Raw genomic sequence first — 26,114 nt, 5'->3', positions numbered from 1 at the left:
TGAGAAAGCACTTTTACCTAAAGCTCGAATAAGAAAGATACGAATATAGATGAAACAAAAATAATTTGGACAGGGCTTGTAAAAATGCCAAAACTATCTTCTTATTAGTCTTTTAATGTGCTATACTTCAATGAAATAAAACAAGTCATATTAAGAAACAGATTTGAACTTCTTCTGAATAATTGGAATTTTACTGATAACGGAAATTCAGATATTTCCACAAGACTGTATAAGATAAAATCGGTCACAGATCACTTCAGATAAAAATTTCAAAACACTATAACGCCGTCTGGTAACACTTGTATAGACGAAACTTTAGTTCCCTTTCGTAAAATTCTTTAAATTTTGTATAGATGACCTGATGATCACTTATGACCTTAAAATCTATTGTGGGACCGAGAAAACTAATAGCGTACTTAGTGTTCCAAGTGCGGTTGATTTAGGACTATGTGGCGGGCTTCTTGACTGTGGTCGTACTGTTTGTAGACAACTATAACACGAGTATTAAACTAGCGCATAAATTATTAGAAAGACAAACACACCTTGTTGGAACCTTACGAAACAATCGAAAGGGAAATTCAAAAAATATTGAAAAAAAAGCAAAAAACGGGGACAGGTAATTGGCACAGAAAGTGACTTAGGAATTGTAGTAATAAAGTGGTGTGATAAACGCGAGGTTCTGATGTTGTCAACAAAACATATAGAAATAATGCTACCAGTAACATCAAGAAATGGAACTGTGAAAGAAAAGCCAAAAATTATCATTGACTACAATAAAAACAAAAGTTTCATAGATTTATGCGACCAAATAAAGGCTTATGCTTCCTGTCTTAGAACTATAAAGTAGTATCGGAAAATGGCCATTGAAATTCTTCTTGGATCAGCAGTTTTAAAACATTCATATTAGATAAAAAAGTAACGGGCTGTAATATTAGCATAACTCAGTTCAGAGAAGAAATAGTAAAAGATTTACTGCAAATAAACCAAAGGAAAGATCTTCGTCTGGGGAAAAACATATTTTGGAAGAAGTAGAAACCAAGAATCGTCACAGATGCGTATTTTGCTATAAGAATTTAGTAAAATTTAGCAGAATTCAAACAAATTCTATTTGTCTATATTCGGTAGATAGACAGCACGATTCGGATAAGGCAACAGAAACAATTCCAGGGCGTTGTGGTAACAGAAACCGCCCATTTCAATCCTCCATGTCCTAAGCAGCCGTTTCGAGATATTTTTTCCACAGTTTGGAGATGCAGTTTATGCGTGGCAGAGAAGGTAACCCCAGAACTTTTTCAGCGTATTTTAGTGAAAATCCAGGTAACTTTTTGTGTTTAATTTAAAAGTAAAGTAAATATTTTTTTTATAACAATAATTGCTTTCATAACAATTTAAATTTTTAATAATTAAAAAATTGTAAGTGGGTAATTGAGTTTGACTTTAGGTGTCAATTTATTTGTTTTCAGTTTTTAAAATTTAATGTTAACATATGACAGCTAGCTTTATTGTTTTTGATATTCATTTGTTTTGTTTTTAAAAAATGTTAACCTTCATTGCAGTAACAAGTTTTTGTAGTATCTCCAACTCCTAGAGTTTGTAAACGGCTAGGACACATGTAAGTTTTTTTTTGTTATTCTTGTACTCTGTAATTATTAATCTATATAGTAATTTGTGCCATTTATTCTTGTAACTGTTTGTGGTGAGACACAATAAATGTTTAATTTTTATTCTAACCATTTTGTTTATTTCCCTCTCTAACCCCTTTTTTGAGTTTCATTTCAAAAGATATATTTTTTATGTTTAATAATTATTTCAATAGTTACAACCAGCTGTTGTAATGGTTATAATTTGGCACCTCGAAGCGGCGCCCTTTTTAAATTGCTAGAGGTGTTTCCTTTTGTTTTGTTTGTCCCAAAAGATTCACGTTAGTACCCTTTGTTTCATTTTTTGTAGTTGCCCTAATCCGACCCCTTGCCATTTACTTATCCGCAACCCCAGCTCTCCAAACAAACCCTGAGTGCCGTTCGCACAATTATCGATTATTTTGCTTGCCCTATCTCCGCCCCAATAATTTCTGTCACCAATTTTCAACCACATAATCTTACAAATATTTTCGTTACAATACTAGGAACTAGATATCGTAAAATATATTAAGATGGACGTCTGAGGTAAATAGGGTATGTAATGCGTCTGGAACAAAATGAACCAGCTAGAAAAATTCTCTTGGATAGCCCCATTAGCCAGTGAAGAAGAGGAAGATATGAAACAAGGTTCCTTGATAACACCGATGAAGACATGAGAAATATGTGAATACGTGCTTTTCGGAAGAAGGCGATGGATAATGACGACTGCAGAAAAATTCTTGAGGAGGCTGGAACTTACGCAGGGTTATGACGCCAGAACGATGATCAAGTGTCAGATGTAAACGTACCTACCTTAATTATATCTTTACTTTAAAGTAAATTATTTGGAATATATGCTCTTTTTTTATATTTTCGTTCATTACTAAATTATTTGCATCAGTAGTACTTTTTACTTGTACTCTTACTCTTTTCTTCCCTACTTTATTAATATTCAGAATATTTTTAATAGCTATTTTTTATGTAAAATATGACCTACCTTCATTGGGTGTAGTTTTTCTTGATGATTGGTTTTATTACTATCTTTCTCTGTATCCATGGAGCCTTGGATCTTCCCTTTGTCGGGAATTGTACGTTTTCATTCATATTTTTACCACTAACACTACATATACCCCGAAAATAATCACTTATCGTCACAAATTTTTTATATTGTTAATTATACCAGAAATAAATAGTATATTATTATTGTCTATAACAAAAAAAAAACACATTTTCTTAATAGCTATTTAAATACCTATTAATTTACGTCCAGTCGCTGTGAATGTTTGAAGAAGAATGTATAAATGCAAGTTAATGCCTATAAAATAATGATAAATATATAAACGTATTAAACAAAACAACATAAGGTAAATGAAAAATGCAAACAACAAAACAAAGTTTTTTTGTATTTTTGATTGATAAGTGGAACATATTCCTCTTTTCGCCAATTTTTCTTCAGCATTTGCATTGGAAATTTTTTACTAAATATCTTGTGTATAATAAAACGTAGTTAGATTCCATTCTTAAATGGATCGGCTCAATTTAGATTTTTAATGAGCACACAGGTGTTGCAGATCTCGTGTCACGGGAAAACCCGCGGCATCCAAAAACTTTCTATTTTATGATTAGTTTTTTCTCATCACTAGTTAAAACGGGCCGATCCAGTAGCTCTTGTGAATATTTTTTTCTTTGCATTGGCTTATGCTTTTTAGTTCTGACCAGGATTCTACATAAAAATCAAATGTGAATAATTGAGTCTTCTTTTTTGTAGATACTCTAAATGTGGGTTAGACCGAAATTAGACCACACGCGAAATATAATCAAAACTAATACCGCTCAGAATAAAATAAAATTAGTTTAATGTTTTTTTGTAATTAATTAATTGTCAAACTATATATTTTAACTTGAGTAAGTTAAAAAAATATTTTTTTTGGAACAAATTCGAGATTTTTTTCAATTTTCTACCATTAGAAATAACTACCTGACTTTCATAGTTGTAAACTTCCTTTTTTGCTTTTATAGAAAAAAAGTATGTGACGGAGTTTGATAGTACGTTTTTGTTAATATTTTTTTAAAATAATATATTTTTTTTTTTTTGAATCGAAAAAAAATCACCAACATTCGTAATTGCGGTCCATTGCGGACCGGAATTAGATTAGCACTAAAATTGTGTCCTATTACCGGAATAATCTATTTTTATAAATTCTACTTTGTTTTGGCTCAAAAACTAAAGTATTTTATAAAAAATACAACTATTAACCATTTCTAATGAACAAACTACTGCATGTGGGTGAAAAAATATTTTCTGTAATAATTTGCAAGCAAATATTGTAACCAATGAATTTTTCAATGCTTACCTGAAACATTAAGGATTGACAACCGCTTTCGAACTCATTGCATCGTTTGGTAAATCGAACTGACTAAAACAAAAGCTAGAACATGTTACCCCACCATTTATACATAAAAAAATGGCCTAATAAATTTCTCGCTAGGATACACATGCGGCGTAGTATTAAGTTTAACCAACTTAAACGTATTTAAAAAAGAATTTCAATTTTTTTATTAGGCCGGATTTACACCACGAATTTGTATAGGCCTTTAATAGGTAGTTTTACCTTATTTGTATTTGAATTGTTTGTCGAAGATATAAGCAAAACCTTATTTTTCTTGGAAACATGTATAATAAGCGTCGTAGTTTCTGTGAAGCCATACTATGAAAAATAGTTTTTTTACTCATCACAACTGTATAGACGAGTTTGACAGTTGAAATGTGTAGTATGAGATATTACAAAAAGACTCTTGCCTAGGGATTCATCAATTTTTAGTGGAAGTATTTTTAAATAAACAATCAAAACGTCAAACTCATTACTATAAACTTGTAGTTTACTCATAACCTATAAACTTATCTATTTAGAAATCTGACGACAGCACACTACTTTTAAATTATTAACAATTTAAGGTCAAAAATGCGCAATTTTAAGAACTTTCATCTAACAGTAAAGACTAAAGCATTTCTAACGAATTTGGAGGTAATTATTTGATAAAGTGTGTTTAAAGGAGATTTGTGTTGCGTAAAAAACCCAAGAATTTTTAATTTTCAATAAGTTGTTGTTTATATATATATATATATATATATATATATATATATATATATATATATATATATATATATATATATATAGGTATATATAACTATTATATATATATATATATATATATATATATATATATATATATATATATATATATATATATAACTATTAAACTATTATGTAAAAATAAACTTATAATATTAATATTGCGTGGACAGTTGGGTCTTATCATAGACATATAATACAAATAGACTAAGCGCTGCAATACACTCCCGTTCCCCCAGTGCGACAGAGAAAATTGACGCAAAGGAGCCTCTGCATCTCTTTCTAGTAGTCCGGGTTTATCCACGGTTCGTAGACTTACTACGGTTGCCTCTTCCGACTGGGGTGGGGATGCTTGAGTTACGTCACCAGAGTACACAAGAATACAAAACCCATTTATTCGCGATTTAAACTGAATGTAGAGGGCAGGTCGATTACAGTGTTGATTGGTTGAAGGAGAAGAATTACGTCACGAGAGTACAGTTTCGGTCTTAATGTTCATTGGTTAGGCGGAAGAGGCAACCGTAGTAAGTCTACGAACCGTGGGGTTTATCGACTGTAATGTGACCTTTCCATTGGCCATTTAGGTCACGTGGTCGATAAACCCGCCCATTAGAAAGAGATGCAGGAACTGCTTTGCGTCAGTTGCGAAGTAAGTTTGCAATTTTTCCGAGGTTTTCCATATTTCCCGGCCAGTGAAAACTATGTACTTACCTATTCATATTTTGACGAGCTACCCCAGATTAAAAAAGGGGCTTCTAGCAGCAAAGGAAGCCGAGATCATGTAAATTTTTCTTATGTATTTCAATTTGAAGTTCCGATCTCGAAAAAAAAACGGAGCTGAAACAGTTATCCCCTCCACTTTCCTATGACGATCTTTGGATGAATTTTATAGCTATAAGTTTCAATATAAAGTTTAGATTTTCATTCAAAATTTGTGCAAATTTTAATTCTTAATGTTTATAAACAATGGAGATATGATTTTTTTAAAAATAGTCCCCAACTTCGTTCCTATTGGTCATAGAAGGTTTTTTTTAATGTGAGTTTTTTTACCAGCTATCCAATGGTTGTACGTACAAGTCTTCTTCTTCTTCGTTTGTTTTTGGGTTTCGATTATATAATCATTTACCCAGTACATGTAAGGTTATGCTCGTCTTGCTCTAGGCAATGCACAACCAGGGATAAATTTCTACTTCTGTTTACTTTACTGCTAATTGACAACTGGGTGATACTGAAAGATCAGCTTTTTCATTTGTTTATCTTCTTCATTTAAGGTTACTTTTTACTGCTAATTGACAACTGGGTGATACTGAAAGATGAGCTTCTCCATTTATTTATTTTCTTCATTTAAGGTTACTGTTTACTGCTAATTGACAACTGGGTGATACTGAAAGATCAGCTTTTCCATTATTTGTTTATCTTCTTCATTTAAGGTTACTGTTTACTGCTAATTGACAACTGGGTGATACTGAAAGATTAGCTTTTCCATTTGTTTATCTTCTTCATTTAAGGTTAGATTAGACTTTTCTCGTTTGGGGGTAGCTTCCAAACATTGTCACATTAGGTATATGGGTAATGCTACCAAAGAATATAGACGCTTCTATATTCTTCTAAGCGTCTATATTCTTTGATGCTACCTTCGGTTAGGATTAAGGATTTTAAGGACGTACATTTTTGTATGTTAGGATATTTCCAGTATTTTCTAGATTTATTTTATTATTTTGACAAGTATAAAAAAAAAAAAAAAATTTTTTTTATAGATCGATTTGAAAAAATTTGATGAATTTAATAATTATTTTTATAACTTTCTCAGAGGGTTTATATAGAATACTATGTAAAGATATTGGACTCTCTATTCCTGCTTTTATTAGTTCTAAATACAGATCCATATTTTTGTGTTTGTTTATGGGACATTCAAAGAAGATATGGATCACTGTTCCAATGGTTCCGCATTCACATATCGGTGTTTCCGTTTTACCTATTTTGTAGAGATAGCAAGGAGTTTTGCAATGTCCACTACGTAAACGATTAATATTTGTTATGGTATTTCTGCCCATATACCCACATTTGGCATACCATGGTTTTATGGGGAAATCACACTGCAATCTGCAATAGTCTTTGTGTTTAATTTGGGAATGCCATTCATTGTAGAACTGTGTTAAAATGTCTTTTTTTGTAACGCAAAAGATATCTGTACTAACATTTTTTATATTATATGGTACTCTTAATTCTCTCCCAATATTCGCCAGCCTATCAGCTACCTCATTACCTTTAATCCCCTGATGTCCAGGTACCCATTCTATTCCTATCGAGAATCCCATATTATTAGCTTCTACCAATAGTTTTTTGGTCATTATGGTTACGTAATCCATTTGATCCCATTTGAGACTGGAAATTTTGGATAAAGCACTTTTTGAATCCGCAAAGATAACTGCTTTCATGATCCCCTTCTCAATGCACACAGAGATAGCTTTATATATAGCTATCATTTCAGTTGTACAGATTTGTGTGTAATTATGGAGCCTTGATGAAAATTTGTAATTAATCTGTGGTATATAAATTCCAAATCCAGATTGGTTTGTTTGTGGGTCGATAGATCCATCTGTATATACATAGGTATGATTACTATATATTCCACCATATTTTGCTAAAAACATTTCATTAGATTCAATTTCATATTTTTCATATTCTAGGCTATTAATTGTAATAGGATACAAAAGAATTTTTCTTTCTACTTCATATATGGGATTAATTTTGTATCGGATTATATTTTTTGAGTATGTCCGTATATGCTAATGAGTAGTCTGGTATAGCTTTATTACGTACAAGTCTGTAGCTTGAAAAATATAGAAGTTATTACAATTGTTTATAAGTAAAAAACATACCCCTTTTTCAAACGTTTATTTTGTAAATAATTTCGATGAAAACGCAATATGCATTTAACTTCTGAGATAGTTTAAGTCTTAAAGAATCCTATGAAATTTGCTAAATGTGTCTAGAATCATTAATAGAGTAAGTTCAATAATTTAAATATTTAGCCTCAGGGATAAATATACTCTAGTATCTCTTCTGAGTTTCAAATAAGTGTATCTACACAAAAAGAATATTAAGGAAGTAATGATTGGAAAAAATAATAAAAAATGACCAATTATTAATGAATTATGTAAGTATCATAGTGAAGATAATGAACTGAATAATTTTTTATAATCAAGAATCCTCAACTGGTGTTCACTCTAAGATTATCGTTAAGAAACTTAATTGAATTATGTTCACGAACAAATTGTTTTGTATATAAAGTTGTCAAAGAATGAGACTTTGTTAGTTATGCATTTGTCAGAATTATCGATCACACAAATTTAACAGTATGAAAAAAAAGGTAATGAAAATTTAAGGGCAATAAAATACTAGATACAGCAAACGCCAGTTAACTTGACGACGAAATACACACAACGTCACTGAGAAATAGATTATGTTTACGCCCCATGATTCTCCTATTAGTTTACTATTTCTGATAAGTAGTTTCAGTGGCGTAGCGGTATAGTTCAAATAATTATTACACAATTAAAAAAGTAGTAATGTTTTTTAGCAAGCTTTAATATATCATTAGAAAGATAAAATTTTTATTATTTTTTTAGTCAATTTAAATAGAAAGCCACTGGTTTATAATATCTCTTTAATTTAACATACAAACACAATAATAACTATGACTGAATTTAATTAACAAATAAAACTACGTTGATATTGTCTTTCATATTAAATGGAGGGTATTGTATAAATAAATGTAACACAGTAATTATTTAATTTTGATATTTTGGTTTTATTATAACACTAAAACGAGTACCAAGTGTAGAAAAATAGTAACTGAAAATAATTTTCTTCGTCTTCATCATCAGAAGAAAACTCTGTACTGGAAGATTCGCTGTTAATATTTATAATAATAGGAGCTATTTCCATGGCGTTATCAACCACTATCTCGCTGTCCACGTATTTATCTTCCTTTTTAATGACATGGTCACATCGTTTTCTCCACTCATTTGCACCTATTTTATTGAACTCTTCCTCAGCCAGTTTTTGTACGTCAGCTAATTTAAATGTGACGTTTTTCTGGCTTACATTATTTTTGACTGTAGCCAATATAAGTTCAATCGGGTTTAGGTCAGGATGGTACGGATGTAAACGCAAAGGAATATGGCCATGCTCGCGTAAAATTTCGTCGAACTTGTATTTTACATGACGGGGTTTATGATATTTAATGGTTTCATATAATTCCGGTTTTAAAGCGGTAGGTATAAATGGAATATTTTTCTGTATTAACCATTCTATAATTTCATTTTTTTTTTAGTTTGATGTAGGCGGTCACTCTAACTGAATACTATGATGATAAGATGCGTTATCAAAAACTAGTACCTGATTTTGTACCTGACTTGAAGATTAATAATCCATTCTTAATGAATCCCATGTCTCCAAAGGCATGCACTATTATTAGTTGTTGACCTTTTGAAATATTAGAAAATAATCCCTTTGTTGATTCGTCAGTCCAGTTCTTCGTAGTATGACCGCTGTGTAAGTAAGTCTCGTCAACATACACAATTGGCCTATTTTGAGTACGAAAATGTTTGATTTGCCTGAGAGATTATTCTCAAAGCTCGTATTTCACTTTTTTCTATAAGCAATTTTCGGTTGTAAAATTGTGATATCCAAATCGTTATGAATTTTTTGTTTTAATTTTTTTATCGTAACCCGACATTTGTCTGTTTTATAAAAATCGTAGATTATTCTGCGAATGTCTCTTGTTTGGTATTCCGGCAAATCTATGATTGATCTCCTTACTCGTTTTTTGCCTGGACTGGCAAACTGGACTCAGTCGGTATTTGTCAAAGAACATTTTGCCTCTCTTGTTATCCTTTCGATTGTTCTGATGGAAATTCCTGTAAAAATAACTATAGTGATTCATTTTATCTAGTATGTAAGTATAAAAAAGTCTATATTTACTGCCATACCGAAAGACAGTACACGATATATTCATGTGCTAATAGATGTAATAATTTAAGTATGTTAAAAAATGTCTTTCAATTATTGAGAGTAAGACCGATGTACATACAATAATTATAATTTCACATATTTTTGCAAATATATTTATTTAAAAAAGCTATGCCGTTGCAAACTTGAATATTTTGGCCATGTTATGCGACACCCAGAGAGATATAATATACTCCACTTAATAATGCAAGGCAAGGTAGATGGAAGAAGAGTGGACAGGTCGAAGAAGAACGTCATGGCTTAGAAACCTGAGAGAATGGTTTAACAGACCCTCTGCATCCCTTTTCTGAGCTGCCGTCAACAAAATTACTATAGCCAATGCTCAATAATCGAGCACGGCACATGAGAAAGAAGACTGCCATATGATATAACCACGAAAGTACGTTATACAACTAAAAGAGAATGAATTAAGCAGATATGACTAATAAAATATAAAGGCAAAGTTAAAAACTCTCGATTATTTTCAGTTCATTTGATAGCGAATTAAAATTAATTTATTGTACAAACTTACCTGTTGCTTTAGCTGTTATTTCTTTCACAGTTTTCAAGGTATCTGCTTCAAGCTTAAAATTTTTGAAATAATTAAACACATTATATATGATCTCACGAGATTGTCCATTAATAACAGAATTACATTAATAATAACAGCCGCACTTCACTTTTGTGTTACTCACCTGACTACTGGGAGGAGACTGATGACAACCACCTAATCCACCCTAAGCAGACTTCAATTTTGGGTTTGTGCGCCTCAAAAACTTAAGTGGCATTGACAGTAAACATGTGCTTAAAACTCACATGTGGATTCTAGGCATTACTCAAAAACATTAAAAAAAAATGTTCTACAGATTAAGCAATGTTATTTGGTGTAAATAAACAGCTGAATTATATCCTTGCTATTTTATTTGAGCTCGAATATGTTAAGTTGTTAGAGAAGTCTCTAAACAGTTTTTTACCAGACTAAAGATTATTGCACATCAATTAAATTTACACAATTAAAAGATTATATATAATTGTAATTAATTATATATTACAAATACTATTTCTTTCAGAAAATCTATAATTATAATGAAATTTTTGCACATTTGGTATTTGAAAATAAATCAATTATTTTGTTCACCAATTAACAACTTTTGCTCATCAATTTGAGTCTAGTTATCACCTATTATAGATCTTGTAAAATGGCCTCTTCAATATTAAAAATATTAAATAAAATGTAAAATTAAAATTTTCTTATTTTTGATAACTGATTATTTCGCTTCATTGCCATTTTTCTTATATATCTCCAATATTGTTTAGATTCAGGGTCCAATTCTTCTAAAGTTGGAGGAGGCCCTAACCTTACATTCCATAACCAATCTGGGTATTCTTTATCTTCTTTTAAAATAGCATCTTCTCCAGTTTTATATATGTTACTACCACAAGCATATTTAACTAATTTTTCAGGATCAGTTTCTACAGGTAAGACTTTCTTTTCCATTACAGGTCCTAACTTACCAAGTTTCTTTTTCTTTAGTACTCCTCCTATCATGCTAACACCTACAAAAAAATTTAATGAAGCAATAAAGTACCATATGCTATATTAAATGTCATTAAGAGTGTTGTGTAGTAAATTTTAAGAGTTGTTATCTTTTACATAAATATATAATATATATATATATATATATATATATATATATATATATATATATATATATATATATATATATATATATATATATATATATATATATGTTTAAATTGTATTATAAAATTGTGTTGTCTTTACTCAACACTAAATTTCTTAAACATACAAACAATTAATAAATCACATTGCTGTCACTGATATTTTCTTTTAAAACATCACTATAAGAACTATCAAGCTATTTATAACTTTTTATATTTACTTAAATAAATAAATATATATATATATATATATATATATATATATATATATATATATATATATATTATTATTATTATATTATTATATGATATAATAAATACAGTAGACTCCCTCTATAACGAGAACTGAAATGGCAGACTAATTATCTCGTTATAAGCGGATCTCGTTATATCCAACAACAATAATATTGTGCATACATATGAATATGTAGTTTTCTAAAACATTAACTTTCTATAGTGAAGCCATTCGGAGCAATATAAGATGCTAATAAATATTGTTTGAATGGCATTTTTAAAACAAAGTTGTTTACTTTTATTGTCAATGAAATGCATTAAAACAAAAAAGAGTTGTTTACTTTTACTGTCAATGATATATGTTAAAACAAAAAATCTGTATTCTGTAAATATGTATAAAGCGTATAAAGTTATTTTGTCATTTTTGACTGCTTTAAATTGTCCAGTATTCTATCTATCATATTTTCTAAAGATGTGAAACAGTTTTATGCTTCTTCATTTGCGTTTTGTCCTTGGATAAAGTTTCTGACAACCTTTAAAACACTTTCCACATCTTGTCTATTATGACCATTATTATTAGGTGTGAATAGTCGACCCAATACAATGACACTTGTGAATCATAAATTTTACATTTCCGACTAAGAATCATAAATTGTAAAAAGTTTATTGTGGGCGGCCCGCAGTTAAAAAGGGTATTTATTTATAGCTACGGCCGGGCCAAAACGTAAAAAACACGTTTTGCAATCTTATTTTCTCTCGTTATAAGCAAATTTACCTCGCTATAAAGGGTTATAGTTCAATAGAAATTTCACGGGACATCTAATGTACCTCGTTATAAGCGAAACCTCGTAATAACCGTGTTCGTTATAAAGGGAGTATACTGTATTAACATAATACGTACACCAGGAAATATATCAATAGGTAATAGTAATATATTCTGGAACAGTTCATATCTATATGACTGATAATCAAATATGAATATGAATGAATGTATGTGTGCAAAATTCAAACTTTCTCCTTACATAACATATTTGTGTACATACATAGCTTGTGTATGGAAGTTGCTCTTAAAAGTGTTAGTATATTATATTAAGTATAAATATAATATGCAGGTAAAGGCTTAAGGCTGGTACCACAATTTAAATAATAGGACAAACTAGATAACTAAACTAAATTAAACTAAACTTAAAATTCTTTTAAAAACAACAAATAAAATTGTACAAAAATACTGTATTCTTTTTATTACTTTATGCATTTTATTCTTTTTATTACTTAATCAGTTGAAATAACACAAAACGTTTTTATGCCTGCCTGACTACATTAAACTTTTATTTGGATATTCAGGCGAAATGACGATATAGTTTTGGTAAAAGCCTATATACAACCTTTATATTACTTTACACTGGATTGGTAGTTAGAATCTCTCAAAATTAGAGTTTTTCAGTGATATTGAACAATTCGGGTAAGTCTTAAGCAGTAATTAATAAAAAATATATATGTAGTAACTCATAAAATCATAAGTAAATAAAAAAGTTAAGTAATCGCTCAAAAAAAGTACTCACTAGCACTATCCTTCTTCGCATAGGTATTTTTTGGAATATAAGATGTAAACTTTGATATCATACATCTTACGTTAAAAAGGGTATAAACACTGGAATAATTCATTTAAATAATTTTAATGCAATACAGTTTTTAAATTTGATATTATTAATAAGATATATTTAAAATAATTAATTTTTCTATTTCTATAGATTTTGTGAGGTTATGTTTATATTATTGTAATGACTTCTTCTTCTGTTCTTCTTCAAGTTCCGTCTTTTATCGAAGTTTAAAAATCATCAACAAAGAATATAGATGCGTCTATATTATTTTCCATCAGGGATTCAGGGCTATGAATTATACTCTGGAATTTAACTGTCACTGTTTAATCAAAGCATATACTCTGAATCAAAGAATAAAGAATATAGACTCATATGCGTCTATCTATTCTATATTCTTTGGTTTAATTAACGAATATTCGTCTGCGTCTATATTCGTTGGTTTAAGGTTTAATGCTTTACGTTTTTACATGTGACTGTGGTTGTGCTTTGATATTTGTGGGGAATATTCACAGTGGGATTAAAATAATTATTAGATAAGTAGGTATTTAAACGTTTGACGTTTTTCACATTTGGTCCCAGTGAAGATAGCCTCAAATTAGCTGTCAATTACGTTTCACAGAACGAAATATTGCGTTGGCAGTGTTGCCATGTCTTTATAATGTATATGTTATATGCTTCAAATACAGAAATAAAGTTTTTAAAATGTACATTTTTATTATATTTTATGGATTCTGCAATTTTATATCTTATATAAAACATGAATGAATTTTATTTGATATTAGTTGCAATTAATTATTAGAAATTTTTTTGGCAATTGCCCTTTGATAGATTAGCGGATAGATTAGTATTAATTTTTAGTATGTTTCATTTGTAATGTAAATTTCAAACAGAGATATCTGATTTCAACACTACTAAACACAAACACCAATATTTCATTATGTCAAACCCATTTGAGACTATCTTCACTGGTACCAAATGTGAAAAACGTCAAAGTCTCAAAGTCCCATCAAAGAATATAATAGACGCTTTATATTATAGAAGCGTCTATATTCTTTGATTCTTTGGTCCCATTTTGCTGCCCAGAGTTGTTCAGTGCAGTGCACAAGGTTAGTAAAAGACTGTAAAAGAAAATACTATATTTTATTTGTATTTGTACTAACCTTGTTCGGTTCTGTGCCTACATTTTATGATTTCACTATCTTGAATTTCATAAACACTGTACATTTAGTACATTTCCAACATACCTCTTTATTCAGCTTATAATGTCAGCTATGGAATTTAAAGTTGAAATTAAGGAAGAGGTTGTTGAATATAACCAAAAAGATATAGAGAGTCAGTTGTCCACATCAATAGATCTGGAACACTTCAAAAATGAATCAGAAGATAACCCAGGTAAGACAAGTAGTAAAAATTAATGCTAAATAATCTGATCTAATTGTTATTTATTAGAAATGGTACTAAAAGCTAGAATTAAGGAAGAGTTTGCTGAAGTGAGTCAAGAATATATAGAGAGCCAACTATCTACATCCCCTGAAGACTTTATTAATGAATCTGATGAAGGTAACTCAGGTGAGCGAAGTAATATGCTAATATATAAAAAAATATGGGTTTAGGTCAATGAACATTTATGTAGGGAGAACTTTATTTTTAGTTTTCATTTAATCATGATAGATCATTTTTCCTACACTTTTGCAGCATTTTGCTCTTGAGATATGGTTGACGTTTGTGGCTATATTCTAATGGTGTTCTTATTAAGGTTGTAACGTAATATTTTGCCTACCACATAGGGTATAATTTAGTGGGTTTGAAAACTGGGGACAGAAACTACTGAGAGTGGAGATAGGGCAAGCAAAATAAACAAAACTGTGCGAATGGCACTCAGGGTGTGTTTGGAGAGCATTGTCATGGATAAGTTGAATGGCAATGGGGTTGGATTGGGGAGACTACAAAAATGGAACAAAGGGGTACTGACATGAATCTCCTGGAACAAATGGACAAACAAAACAATGGGAAGGACCTCTAGCAATTTAAAATGGACGCTGCTTCGAGGTGCCAAATTATAACAATTACAACAACTAGTAGTTGTAACTATTGAAATAATTATTATAAACACAAAAATGGTTAGTAGACTTTTCTAAAATAAAAGGACAAAACAGTTACAGATATTTAATGGTACAAAATATATGATTCAAATAGTTATAAAAATTTATACCAAAAATAACAAAGAAGACTTGTCATTATCCTTTTACAAACCCGGAAGATGCTACAAAACTTACAAAAATGTTCTGGGCTATAAACTGTGGCAAATAAAGAATTATCTTTTTACATAAAACTATTAATAAAGATTAACCTTTTCTAAAAACAAAATAAGCTAATGTCACAAAAATATGAATCTAGCCATCATAGCCACTCCCTAAGATTTACAATATTAATTATTAAAACCTTTATTTTTATTATTTAAATTATGAAAGCAATTATTATTTTAATGTTTATTTATTTTTTTGAAAGTTTAAAACAAAAAGTTACCTTGGTTTCACAAAAAACAATGCATTAACACTTCTGGAGTTAAACTGGAATTATACTGAAATTTCTACTATGCATCAACAAAAAGGACTGCTTCAACTGGTCTGGAAAGATGACTAGAGACAAATAAAAGTGAGGTTGGAATAAAATCAGCGGCACATTGGACACACCCTATAAGCGCTTTTTTACAACACTGGAACCATTTTCAATACTCTGGTACACGGCACAAATCTCTTAGATACTTAACAAAATAGTGATTACTCTTTTCTAATCTGCCATATTAACAGAGAGTAAATATCCACTATTTTGTAACTACACATACTGCACAATTAACTGCCATTACACACTAGATTTCCATAAAAAATACAAAAAGGAAGAAACGCAAGAACAAAACAAATTTGACGAAAACTTTGGACCACGCTGTAGGCCACTGCCTATGACAGCGACCTAAGCAAATTATCTTTCCGGCAAAAACTTCTCAGCGATCTAAATGGATGTTTATTTGAAACGCATTTATCGAGCGGTTTTATGATCAAAGAATACCAAGGAAATATAAACAACTCTAAAAATGGTTTATTTTACTTTGTGACGCTAAGAGGAATTAAAAAAAATTACTTCGTCTTTTAATACATACAAGGGGATTTCAATATATTTCAAAGAATGTTCAAATGCTACAAGGTTGTCCTAAAATAAATTACAACTTAGTTTGTGTAAAACATATTTTTCACAAATATTAATATTTGTTTCTTGATAAGTTCTGCTAAGGACATGATAATGCCTGCCGACACTTAATTTTGCCACATTTTAGAAATATTTATTCTTTGGAAAAAATACCATAATAATTTATTGTAATTTTGGACATTTTCCCTATTAGGACAACATGAACATTGTCTCAAATGAACCTCCATGGAACAATTGGGTTATTAACTTGTTAGGGGTTAGATTGAGTTAAGTGGAGTTTAAGGTTTTCAGTACAAATAACATCAGAACTAACAGGCTCAGCTTTTTCCTATCCAGTTTTGCTAGGTATAGGTATATATACTACCATTATAAACCTCCATGCTATTAGTATGTATCTTGGTCATAAGCCAGCTTGCAGTATCATACATAAGTTTTTGTACAGAAACTCATTTCCCTTCTGTAGAAAGGTGGAAAATTCTGTCCAGATTTTATCCTGATTGATCACCTCTCTAGCCTAGTTTTGACTGTTCTGCCTAATTCAAGGACAGAGCAACAGCTCAATATTTGGAGGCAGAAACACAGACTACAACTGGATTCTTAAATCTGCTCATTCGAGTTATGTTTTTTTTTTATTCTAAATAGTCACGTGCTTGGCAGAGGAAGGCGATGGATAGGGATAACTAGAGAGAAATTCTTGAAGAGGCTAAGACCCACGCAGGGTTGTAAGGCCAGAATGATGATGATTAGTCACTTATTTCTGTGCCCTCATTGTCCATTTTTGTTACCACAAGTTTGGACAAAATTTTAGGCATCAGTCCAATTCAACCAATCAGTCTTCTCCCTTAGGTTCCCTTCCTTGTATTATTATTAAATCAGATTATCTGATCATATCATGAATCATTTAGCTTTTATGACATGTCCCAAATATTGTAACTTTCTAATTTACTGGTATTCAGCCCTTCTCTCTCTTATTCCATTCTTCTCAATACCTTGACATTTCTAATACGATCCACCCAACTTATTCTTAATAGTCTTATAAGCCATTGTCTCTTCTCTGCTACAGAGGGCTACGGAGACATCTTCATTTGGACAAATTCACTTTTTGCTTGTACCATTCTTGACCCATGTAGTATATTTTTAGACTTTCTTTTTTTTTCTTTTATTTTTGGCATTCTTTCTCTGCTTTTGCTTATTGTTATCTCCAGGTATTTGAAGTGTTCTACTTCTTCAAATTCTGAACTCCTGATCTCCTCTGCCTCCCCCTTCTCTTTTATTTCTTTTAGCATTTCATCCCTTATATTTCTCCTTATATTTCTCTATACAGTACTTCCTCCAATTCCTCTATTGTTGGCTCTTTTGACATTTCGATTTCTACTGCATCAGCTTCTTTATCCACTGTTTCCTCTTCCCCCTTCATTATTTCCCCAGCATATTCCACCGTCAAGAGTTCTCTGTAGTGATCTGTCCATACCTGGTTATTTGTATTGTCTTTATTTTTTATTCCGTTTTTTTTTACATTCCTAGTTAGATATTATGTGATTCCTGGTCATACTATTTCCAAGGCAGATGAAAATCTCCTGCTTATATTTGAACAAAGGATCCTGAGAAGAATATTTGGTGGCATCTGTGAAAATGGTGTTTGGAGAAGGAGGTACAACTACGAGATGTATCACAGATATAAACATATATTTGGTGGTAAAGACGTAGTATCCTTTATAAAAATAGGAAGACTAAGATGGGCAGGACATCTGGCAAGATCACAGCAGAACAACCCTCCTAGAAGAATCCTTATGTCACAACCTGTGGGAAGTAGAAGTAGGGGTAGACCAAAACCCAGATGGATGGATGGTGTAGATGAGGATGGTAGACAAATAGGCGCAGCAAACTGGCAACAGTTGGCAATGGATAGAACGGTTGGGAAGGTCGAGGCTCTTTTTTAGGGCTGTAGCACCAATGATAATGATGATGGTCATACTATTTACTTTCTCTTCATATTCCTGTCTAATGTTAGCCCAGTCTGGTTATGCAAAAATCATCGATTTCACGGCAAAATTTTTATCAGATATCTGCAGCTTTTAAGACATAGGTGGGGGTTACTAGATGACGAATAGATGAAAAGGTACTCGTATTTTTACCTTGCGTTTTTTTTTAACAATAATTTATGGTCACAATTTGATTTTTTGTCTATAAGTGTTTCCCCCTATATTTTAAATAAAGAATATTTATATCATTTTTTTATATCAAGAATATCTTCATTTTCCCGTTTGTTCAATTAAAATTGAAAAATAATTTACGAAGATATTTGCAAAAAAGCAGTTTTTTTGCACTAATTTATAAATTTTATTATTTTTTTTTATTAACAAAATAAAATGTTATTAATACATTTAAACATCGAGGAATTACCGTCTTTTAAATTTGTGCTAAATTTCTCCCCGATCGATCAAATAGTTTAAAAGTTATTTAATTTATTTATCCCCGAGGCTAATTATTTAAACTATTGAACTTGCCCCATGAATGATGCTAGACACATTTAGCAAATTTCGTAGGATTCTTTAAGACTTAAACTATCTCAGAAGGTAAATGCATATTGCGTTTTCATCGAAATTATTTACAAAATAAACGTTTGAAAAAGGGGTGTGTTTTTTACTTATAAACAATTGTAATAACTTCTACATTTTTCAAGCTACAGACGTAAGTAACGAAAGTACCTTCGTTTCGAAGGGCTGTAAGTTTCGAAAAATTGGATAAATTTTATAGCTATAAGTTTCAATATAAAGTTTAGGTTTTCATTCAAAATTTGTGCAAATTTTACTTCTTAATGTTTATAAACAATGGAGATATGATTTTTTTAAAAATAGTCGCTAACTTCGTTCCTATTGGTCATAAAAGGTTTTTTTATGTGAGTTTTTTTACCAGCTATCCAATGGTTGTACGTACAAGTCTGTAGTCTGAAAAATATAAAAGTTATTACAATTATTTATAAGTAAAAAACATACCCCTTTTTCAAACGTTTATTTTGTAAATAATTTCGATGAAAACGCAATATGCATTTAATTTCTAAGATAGTTTAAGTCTTAAAGAATCCTATGAACTTTGCTAAATGTGTCTAGCATCATTCATAGGGCAAGTTCAATAGTTTAAATAATTAGCCTCAGGGATAAATAAATTAAATAACTTTTAAACTATTTGACCGATCAGGGGGAAATTTCGCACAAATTTAAAAGACGGTAATTCCTTGATGTTTAAATGTATTAATAACAATTTATTTTGTTAATAAAAAAAATTAATAAAATTTATAAATTAGTGCAAAAAATTAGTATTGCTTTTTTGCAAATATCTCCGTAAATTATTTATCAATTTTAATTGAAAAAACGGAAAAATAGAGATATTTTTGATATAAAAAAATGAAATAAATATTGTTTATTTAAAATATAAGGGAAAAAACTTATAGGCAAAAAATCAAATTGTGACCATAAATTATTGTTAAAAAAAACGTAATTTAAAAATACGAGTACCTCTTCATCCCTTTGTCATCTAATAACCCCCATCTATGTCTTAAAAGCTTCAAATATCTACGAAACATTTTTCGACCTTTTTTTTTTAACCAGACTGGGCTATATCTGCATTGTGCAATCTGTTGACATTCCTTTTTTCTGTTTTGTGTCTATTTGCAGTTTGGTGCAAATTGAATTTGGTTATACAGAATTAACTCTTAACTTCCATTTCTGAGATTTTTTCTTCCATTATGTTTACTTTATGTTGTGTAACTGTTCAGTGGAAAACGGAAATCTTGAATTCTTCCAGTTACTTGTTGCTAAATATTATTTGGACTTCCCGTAGTTTTAGTAAAGAACACAAGACCGTAAATTAAACTATTTAATACTTCTATGCAAACGTTATAATATGAAAAAACTTAATTGTTTGTAATAAAAATAAAAAATATTACAAATATATTAATATTATAATATTATACTACATGTTGTTACTTCGATGAATTGAAACAGAATGCTTTTGCCGTTTGCCGGAGGAGGGTTGGTTTTACCATCTTTCCGTTAAGAAGTAACGGGACTTCTTACTTATCTTCCCTTAGCGACAAGCTGTCGCCAAGCTATGCTTGCGTCGTTACAAAGACGACAGATCCGTCGTCAGGTCATTTAGATTTTAACATAAGCCGCCCCCTTTGAACGCCATAAGGGGGTTCAAAAAACTCAAATATATAATGTCCAAAAGTCAATATGAAAAACTAAAGTTGATTTTCGTTCGGTAGTACACATAACTTCACAACCGGACGTTTGTATACGCCAGAGTTTGTTTTTAGCGTTACACTACGCACAATTCCGTCACTGCCGGCATGGATGTCAATTACTCTACCTAAGGTCCATCTAAGAGGTTCCAGTCCATCTTCTTTAACAAGTACTAGGGAACCAATCTTGAGAAGGGAACTGCATTGTTTCTTCCACTTGACGCGTTGCTGAAGAGAAGAGACGTATTCTTTGGACCATCGTGTCCAATAACATTGCACCATTTGCTGCACCCTTTGAAATCTGCTCAACCTGTTTTCCATAACATCTAACAGATTGCGGTCAGGAACTGATGTGAGAGGTGATCCAACCAGAAAATGTGCAGGTGTGAGAGGAAGTAGGTCTGAGGGGTCATTAGACATAGGAAAAAGAGGTCTGGAATTGAGAATTGCTTCAATTTGAATCATAACAGTGGAAAACTCCTCATAGGAGAGAACCGTATTGCTAATTACTCGTTTAAGATGGTATTTTACCGATTTTACCCCTGCTTCCCAGATACCACCAAAATGAGGTGAACGCGGCGGAATGAATTTCCAATCGATACCCTCAGAAGAGAGTCTGTCATGTATGGCAGAATTGTTAGTTTTGAGAAAGTTGGAAAGTTCATTGTTGGCACCTTTAAATGTGCTCCCGTTATCGGAAAGAATAGAAGCGCATTTACCCCGTCGAGAAGTAAAGCGTCTTAAAGCTGCTATAAAGCATTCCGTAGTCAGACTACTCACAACCTCCAAGTGTATAGCCTTTGTGGCCAGACAAATAAAAAGTGCTACATAACCCTTAATAGTCTTGTAGTTCCTCGTAAGACGGTCCTTTAAAAGAAAAGGTCCAGCATAATCAAGTCCCGAGTGGGTAAAGGGTCGTGAAGGAGTAAGACGTGAAGAAGGTAGATTACCCATTAAATAAGTTTCGAGTTTTGGAGCTGCCTTGAAACATGTGATGCAGTTTCTCACAACCTTTCTAACGACATAGCGTCCATTGAGAGGCCAATATTTCTCTCGCAAGGAAGATAAAAGTAGCTGTGGACCAGCATGCTGTAATTTCATGTGTTCATGCCGTACAAGTATGTCTGTAAAATGATGTTTTTGTGGAATTACGATGGGATGCTTTCTCTCATATGAGATGTCAGCGTTGTGAATTCTTCCACCAACTCGAATTATGTCATCTTGATCAAGAAAAGGATTCAGGGTGAGAAGTTTGCTTTTATGATCAACCTTGCCATGTTTTTTGAGATGTGTGAAATCATCAGAAAAAGACTGATTTTGCACAATGCGAATAAGACAAATCAGAGAACAGGCAATTTCTTCACATGTTAAATTGGTGAAGGTTCTTTCTGGCATGGTTAGCCTGGAATTTTTGCAGAAACGTAATATGTAGGCTACAATTCGTTGTAATTTAGTTAAGGAAGAAATTTTGTAAATAATGTCGAGATTCATGCAAATTCTTACGGATAGATTAACAGAAGATCGAAGTTCAGGAATTTTAACCTGTTTGAAGGGTTGATGAGGCCAGAAATTTTCAGACAATGAAAGCCATGGAGGGCCATGAAACCATAGATCGGAATTTTGTAGTGCCGTAGGTGGAATACCACGTGACAATAAATCTGCAGGATTTTCCTGTGTGTTTATATATCTCCAGGAATTAGAATTAGTCAACGATTGAATCTGTGAAATCCTGTTCGCAACGAAAGGTTTTAACAAGTTGGGAGATGTATTGATCCATGCTAGAACAATGCTGGAATCACACCAATAAAAAATTTCATCAAAATTAATTTGTAGTGATTGCTTTACTTTGTCCACCAATTCAGATAAGAGTAGGGCTCCAGAAAGTTCAAGTCGGGGAAGTGTAAGAATATGTTTCAAAGGAGCTACCCTGGTTTTGGCACAGAGTAAATGACAACTTATATTTCCTTGAGCATCTAAGGAACGAATAAAAATACAAGCACCATATGCTGCAGTAGACGCATCGGAAAATCCATGTAATTGTATGGATGTAAAATTTGAAACAGTAATATATCTAGGGAATTGTAATTCATTAAGATTGACTAATTGGGATTGATAATTTGACCATTTTGTATGAATATCCATGGGTACAACTTCATCCCAGGAAATTTTTAGACGCCATAAGTCTTGTAGAATGATCTTAGCGGTTATTGTAACTGCTGCTAAGAGACCAAGAGGATCAAATATCTTCGAAATTGCAGAAAGAATGTGTCTCTTAGTAATCCTAGAATTGTTTGCAGTAGGTTGAACATTAAAGAAGAAAACGTCTAATTTGGGATTCCAAAAGAGACCCAATGTTTTGACAGTTTCATTGGAACCTATGTCCAAAGGAGTGTTATCCATATTATCGATTTTTAATTCGGTTGAATTTGATTTCCATTTACTTAAATGAAAGCCATGTTTTGAAAGTAATTCAGTGGTTAAAGATTGAATACGTTTAAGTTCCTCTAAGGTGGAAGCACCGGTATGGAGATCGTCCACGTAAAAATCGCGTAAAATGATAGACGAAATATCAGGAAATTTGTCAGAGTAAATGTGAGCTACTTCTTGCACACATCGCGTTGCTAAAAAGCTGGCGGAAGCAGTGCCATAAGTTACAGTATTTAGAGTATAAGTCTCAATAGATGAATTTGGATCAGATCGCCACAATATTTTTTGTAAACAACGCTGATTTTCCTTTATAAGAATTTGTCGATACATTTTAACGATATCAGCAGTTAAAGCAAATTTGTGTTTTCGAAAACGTAAAATAATAGTAAAAAGATCGTCTTGTAGTGTAGGACCTACCATAAGTATATCGTTCAACGAAAAGCCAGTGTCAGTTTTAGCAGATCCGTCAAATACGACACGAATCTTGTTACCTTTGTAAACGCAATGATGAGGAAGAAAGAAGTCTGGATGAGATACTAAATTTGGAGGAAGTTTAGACATATGATTTAATGATGAGTATTCACTGATGAATTGAATGTAATCTGCTTTCAAAGTTGGGTTAGAGTTTAATTTCTTTTCCAAAGAGAAAAAACGTTTGGTAGCTGAAATCTCTGAATTACCAAGATTTGATAGAGGTAACTTTAAAGGAAGAGAGACAATGAATCTGCCTGTAGAATCAAAGGAAGTAGTTTCTTTAAAGTGTTTCTCACATTGAAGTTCTTCTTCAGAAAAGAACTTGGTTCTTGGAAATTCTTCAAGTTCCCAGAATTTCTGTAACTGATTTTCGAGATTTCTGTTGCTAGAAAAGTGACAATTTGTTTTGTTACGAGAAAGAAAAGGTATAGGACCGGATACAATCCAGCCAAGCTTGGTTTTGTGTAAAGTTGGTTGACCATGTGATAGCTTAATTTGACCAACGCATAAAAGATCCCAAAATGTGTCTGCACCGATTAAAATGTCTATAGGAGACGAAACGTTAAAGTGTGGATCGGCTAATGTAACATTAGAGGGAATGTTTAGAGATTCCCTGTTTAGTGTGACTGAAGGCAGTCTTCCAGTTATTTCAGGCATCACTAAACAAGAAATTGTACGTGTAAAGTTGATTGTATTTGATTTGAAGGTAAGAGAAGTTTTAAGATGAACCACAGAATTTGTTTGATTTATGCCATAGACAGAAAAATCAATTGCAGTTGTGGGTAATTTTAAAGTATTAAGTAACCGTTGAGTAATAAAATTACTTTCCGAACCACTGTCCAACAGTGCACGAGCTTCATGCATGTTACCTTTGGAGTCAAAGACCTTAATTAAAACAGTAGACAGTAAAATTTGCGACGAACTAGCAAAATGGTTGTGAGTTGTTAAGGAGTTTGTAGTTTGATTAGAAGGTGTTTGAGAAGATGATGCTTCCAAATTTGGAGTGTTCTGAATAGAATTATGAAAATGCAAAAGCGTATGATGAGGTTTGCCACATTTGCGACAGCCAGAAGATTTGCAGTTTTTAGTAGGATGTCCAGAACGTAAACAATTGATGCAAAGTTTTAAACGTTTTGCTTCGTTTAAGCGAGAGGTTGGCTGTAATTTGCTAAAATTAGGACACGAATAAATAAGATGATTTTGTGAACATAATGAACAATTTAAAGTGTTGCTGTTATTGTTCGTAGATACAAAAGATTTTGCTTTGGTGCGGAGTTTATCATCGTGATTATTAAGAGATTCCAGAACTCTACATTTTCCTTTTAAGAATTCTGTGAGCTCATTTAATGTGGGTAAATTTGTAGCGTTATCTTTCAACGATTGTTCCCATTCGCGGTGAGATGTGTTGTCCAATTTTGTAGTGACTAAGTAGATAATAAGAGGATCCCAACCTGTAATGTCTATTTGTAAAGATTCAAGAGATCGTAGATGTCGTTGTAAACCGTCTAATAAGGCTCGCAAATCATTATGTGAGTTTCTAGAAATGTTGGGTAAATTGAAGAGCTTTTTGATGTGGTTATTAACCAGAAGTGGTTTATTTTCAAACCTTTCCCTTAAAAGTGACCATGCTGTGGCATATGTTGCATCAGAAATATCTAAATTGCGTATTGTATCTGCAGCAATGCCCTTTAAGGATAGTCTCAAATAGTGAAATTTTTGTATGTTCGAAAGTTCGGAATTTGTGTGGATGATAGAGTTGAAAGTGTCTCGAAAAAATAACCAGGTGTCGTAGTCGCCTTCAAACGAAGGTAAATTAATGGTAGGTAAACGTATATTTTGTTGAGAAATGTTACCTTCACTTGTGGAAGGTGTAGATGATTGGAATATCTGACCAGCAGGAGGAGTCGAAAGTTTGGCAAGAAGTTCTCTAGCTAGGCCAGTGATAGAAAAGAATGGATTTTCAAAAGATGCTCGTTCCTTGTCATGAATAGTGGATGCATTTGTAGTATAGTTTGGGTCAGCAGCCTCAATAATTGATTGAACATTATCAAAATCGTCATAGAGCTTCTCAACTTTCTCAAGGCGTAACTGTAAATCCCTAAAGTTAATTTCAGTTGCAGGTAACTCTTTGACAGAGTTAAAATAATTCGAGAAACGAGTTAAAGTGCCCTTAATTGAAGTGCGTTTAATTTTAGCATTATCAGCAGCTTCAGCCATAGTGACAAGTAAATTTATTAAATGTAAAATAAGTAAGGTACAATGTTAAGTATTATAACTTGTGTGTTAAATGAAAATGTAACTAAATGTAAATTTTTTGTGCTTAAAAAATATAAAATAATAAAATTGCTGTAATAAAATAGCACAGAAAATGTGTAAATGATTAAAGTGATTTAGATGTAGCTTTATTTAGTTATAAAGCGTGCCCGAATCGTTGGAAAGCCGAATCGGTTGGTAAATAGTACCCAGAAGTTGTAAATTA

General features: G+C 31.7%; 2 protein-coding genes and 1 long non-coding RNA gene across 6 annotated transcripts in view; 1 reads left to right on the top strand and 2 right to left on the bottom strand.

Moving 5' to 3' along the window:
- Positions 1–26,114, bottom strand: part of LOC140434997 (uncharacterized) — a 244,720-nt gene that overhangs the window by 25,173 nt on the left and 193,433 nt on the right. The gene's annotated exons all lie outside the window — the stretch shown is intronic.
- On the bottom strand, positions 10,685–13,638 carry mRpL54 (mitochondrial ribosomal protein L54). Its single transcript, XM_072523649.1, has 2 exons — positions 13,249–13,638; positions 10,685–11,326 (listed from the first exon to the last, which is right to left on the bottom strand). The coding sequence occupies exons 1-2, from the start codon at positions 13,349–13,351 to the stop codon at positions 11,010–11,012; spliced, it is 420 nt and encodes a 139-aa protein (XP_072379750.1). The 5' UTR covers positions 13,352–13,638; the 3' UTR covers positions 10,685–11,009.
- The window catches only part of LOC140434991 (uncharacterized), a 35,309-nt gene continuing 22,338 nt past the window's right edge, over positions 13,144–26,114 (top strand). Inside the window, exons 1-3 of one of the 4 annotated variants that reach the window (XM_072523646.1) lie at positions 13,144–13,148; positions 14,544–14,679; positions 14,737–14,856. In XM_072523646.1, coding sequence (XP_072379747.1) covers positions 14,550–14,679; positions 14,737–14,856 — 250 coding nt within the window. In that variant the 5' untranslated portion in view covers positions 13,144–13,148; positions 14,544–14,549. Of the gene's footprint in view, positions 13,149–14,238; positions 14,680–14,734; positions 14,857–26,114 lie in introns of those variants that run through there. The other 3 variants (XM_072523645.1, XM_072523647.1, XM_072523648.1) reach the window with 3 other exon arrangements.

The sequence above is a fragment of the Diabrotica undecimpunctata genome, chromosome 2, assembly GCF_040954645.1.
Source record: "Diabrotica undecimpunctata isolate CICGRU chromosome 2, icDiaUnde3, whole genome shotgun sequence".
In the NCBI taxonomy this organism is placed as follows: domain Eukaryota; kingdom Metazoa; phylum Arthropoda; class Insecta; order Coleoptera; family Chrysomelidae; genus Diabrotica; species Diabrotica undecimpunctata.
Note: the sequence above shows the minus strand (reverse complement) of the source record. Positions and strands in the feature narration are given on the sequence as shown.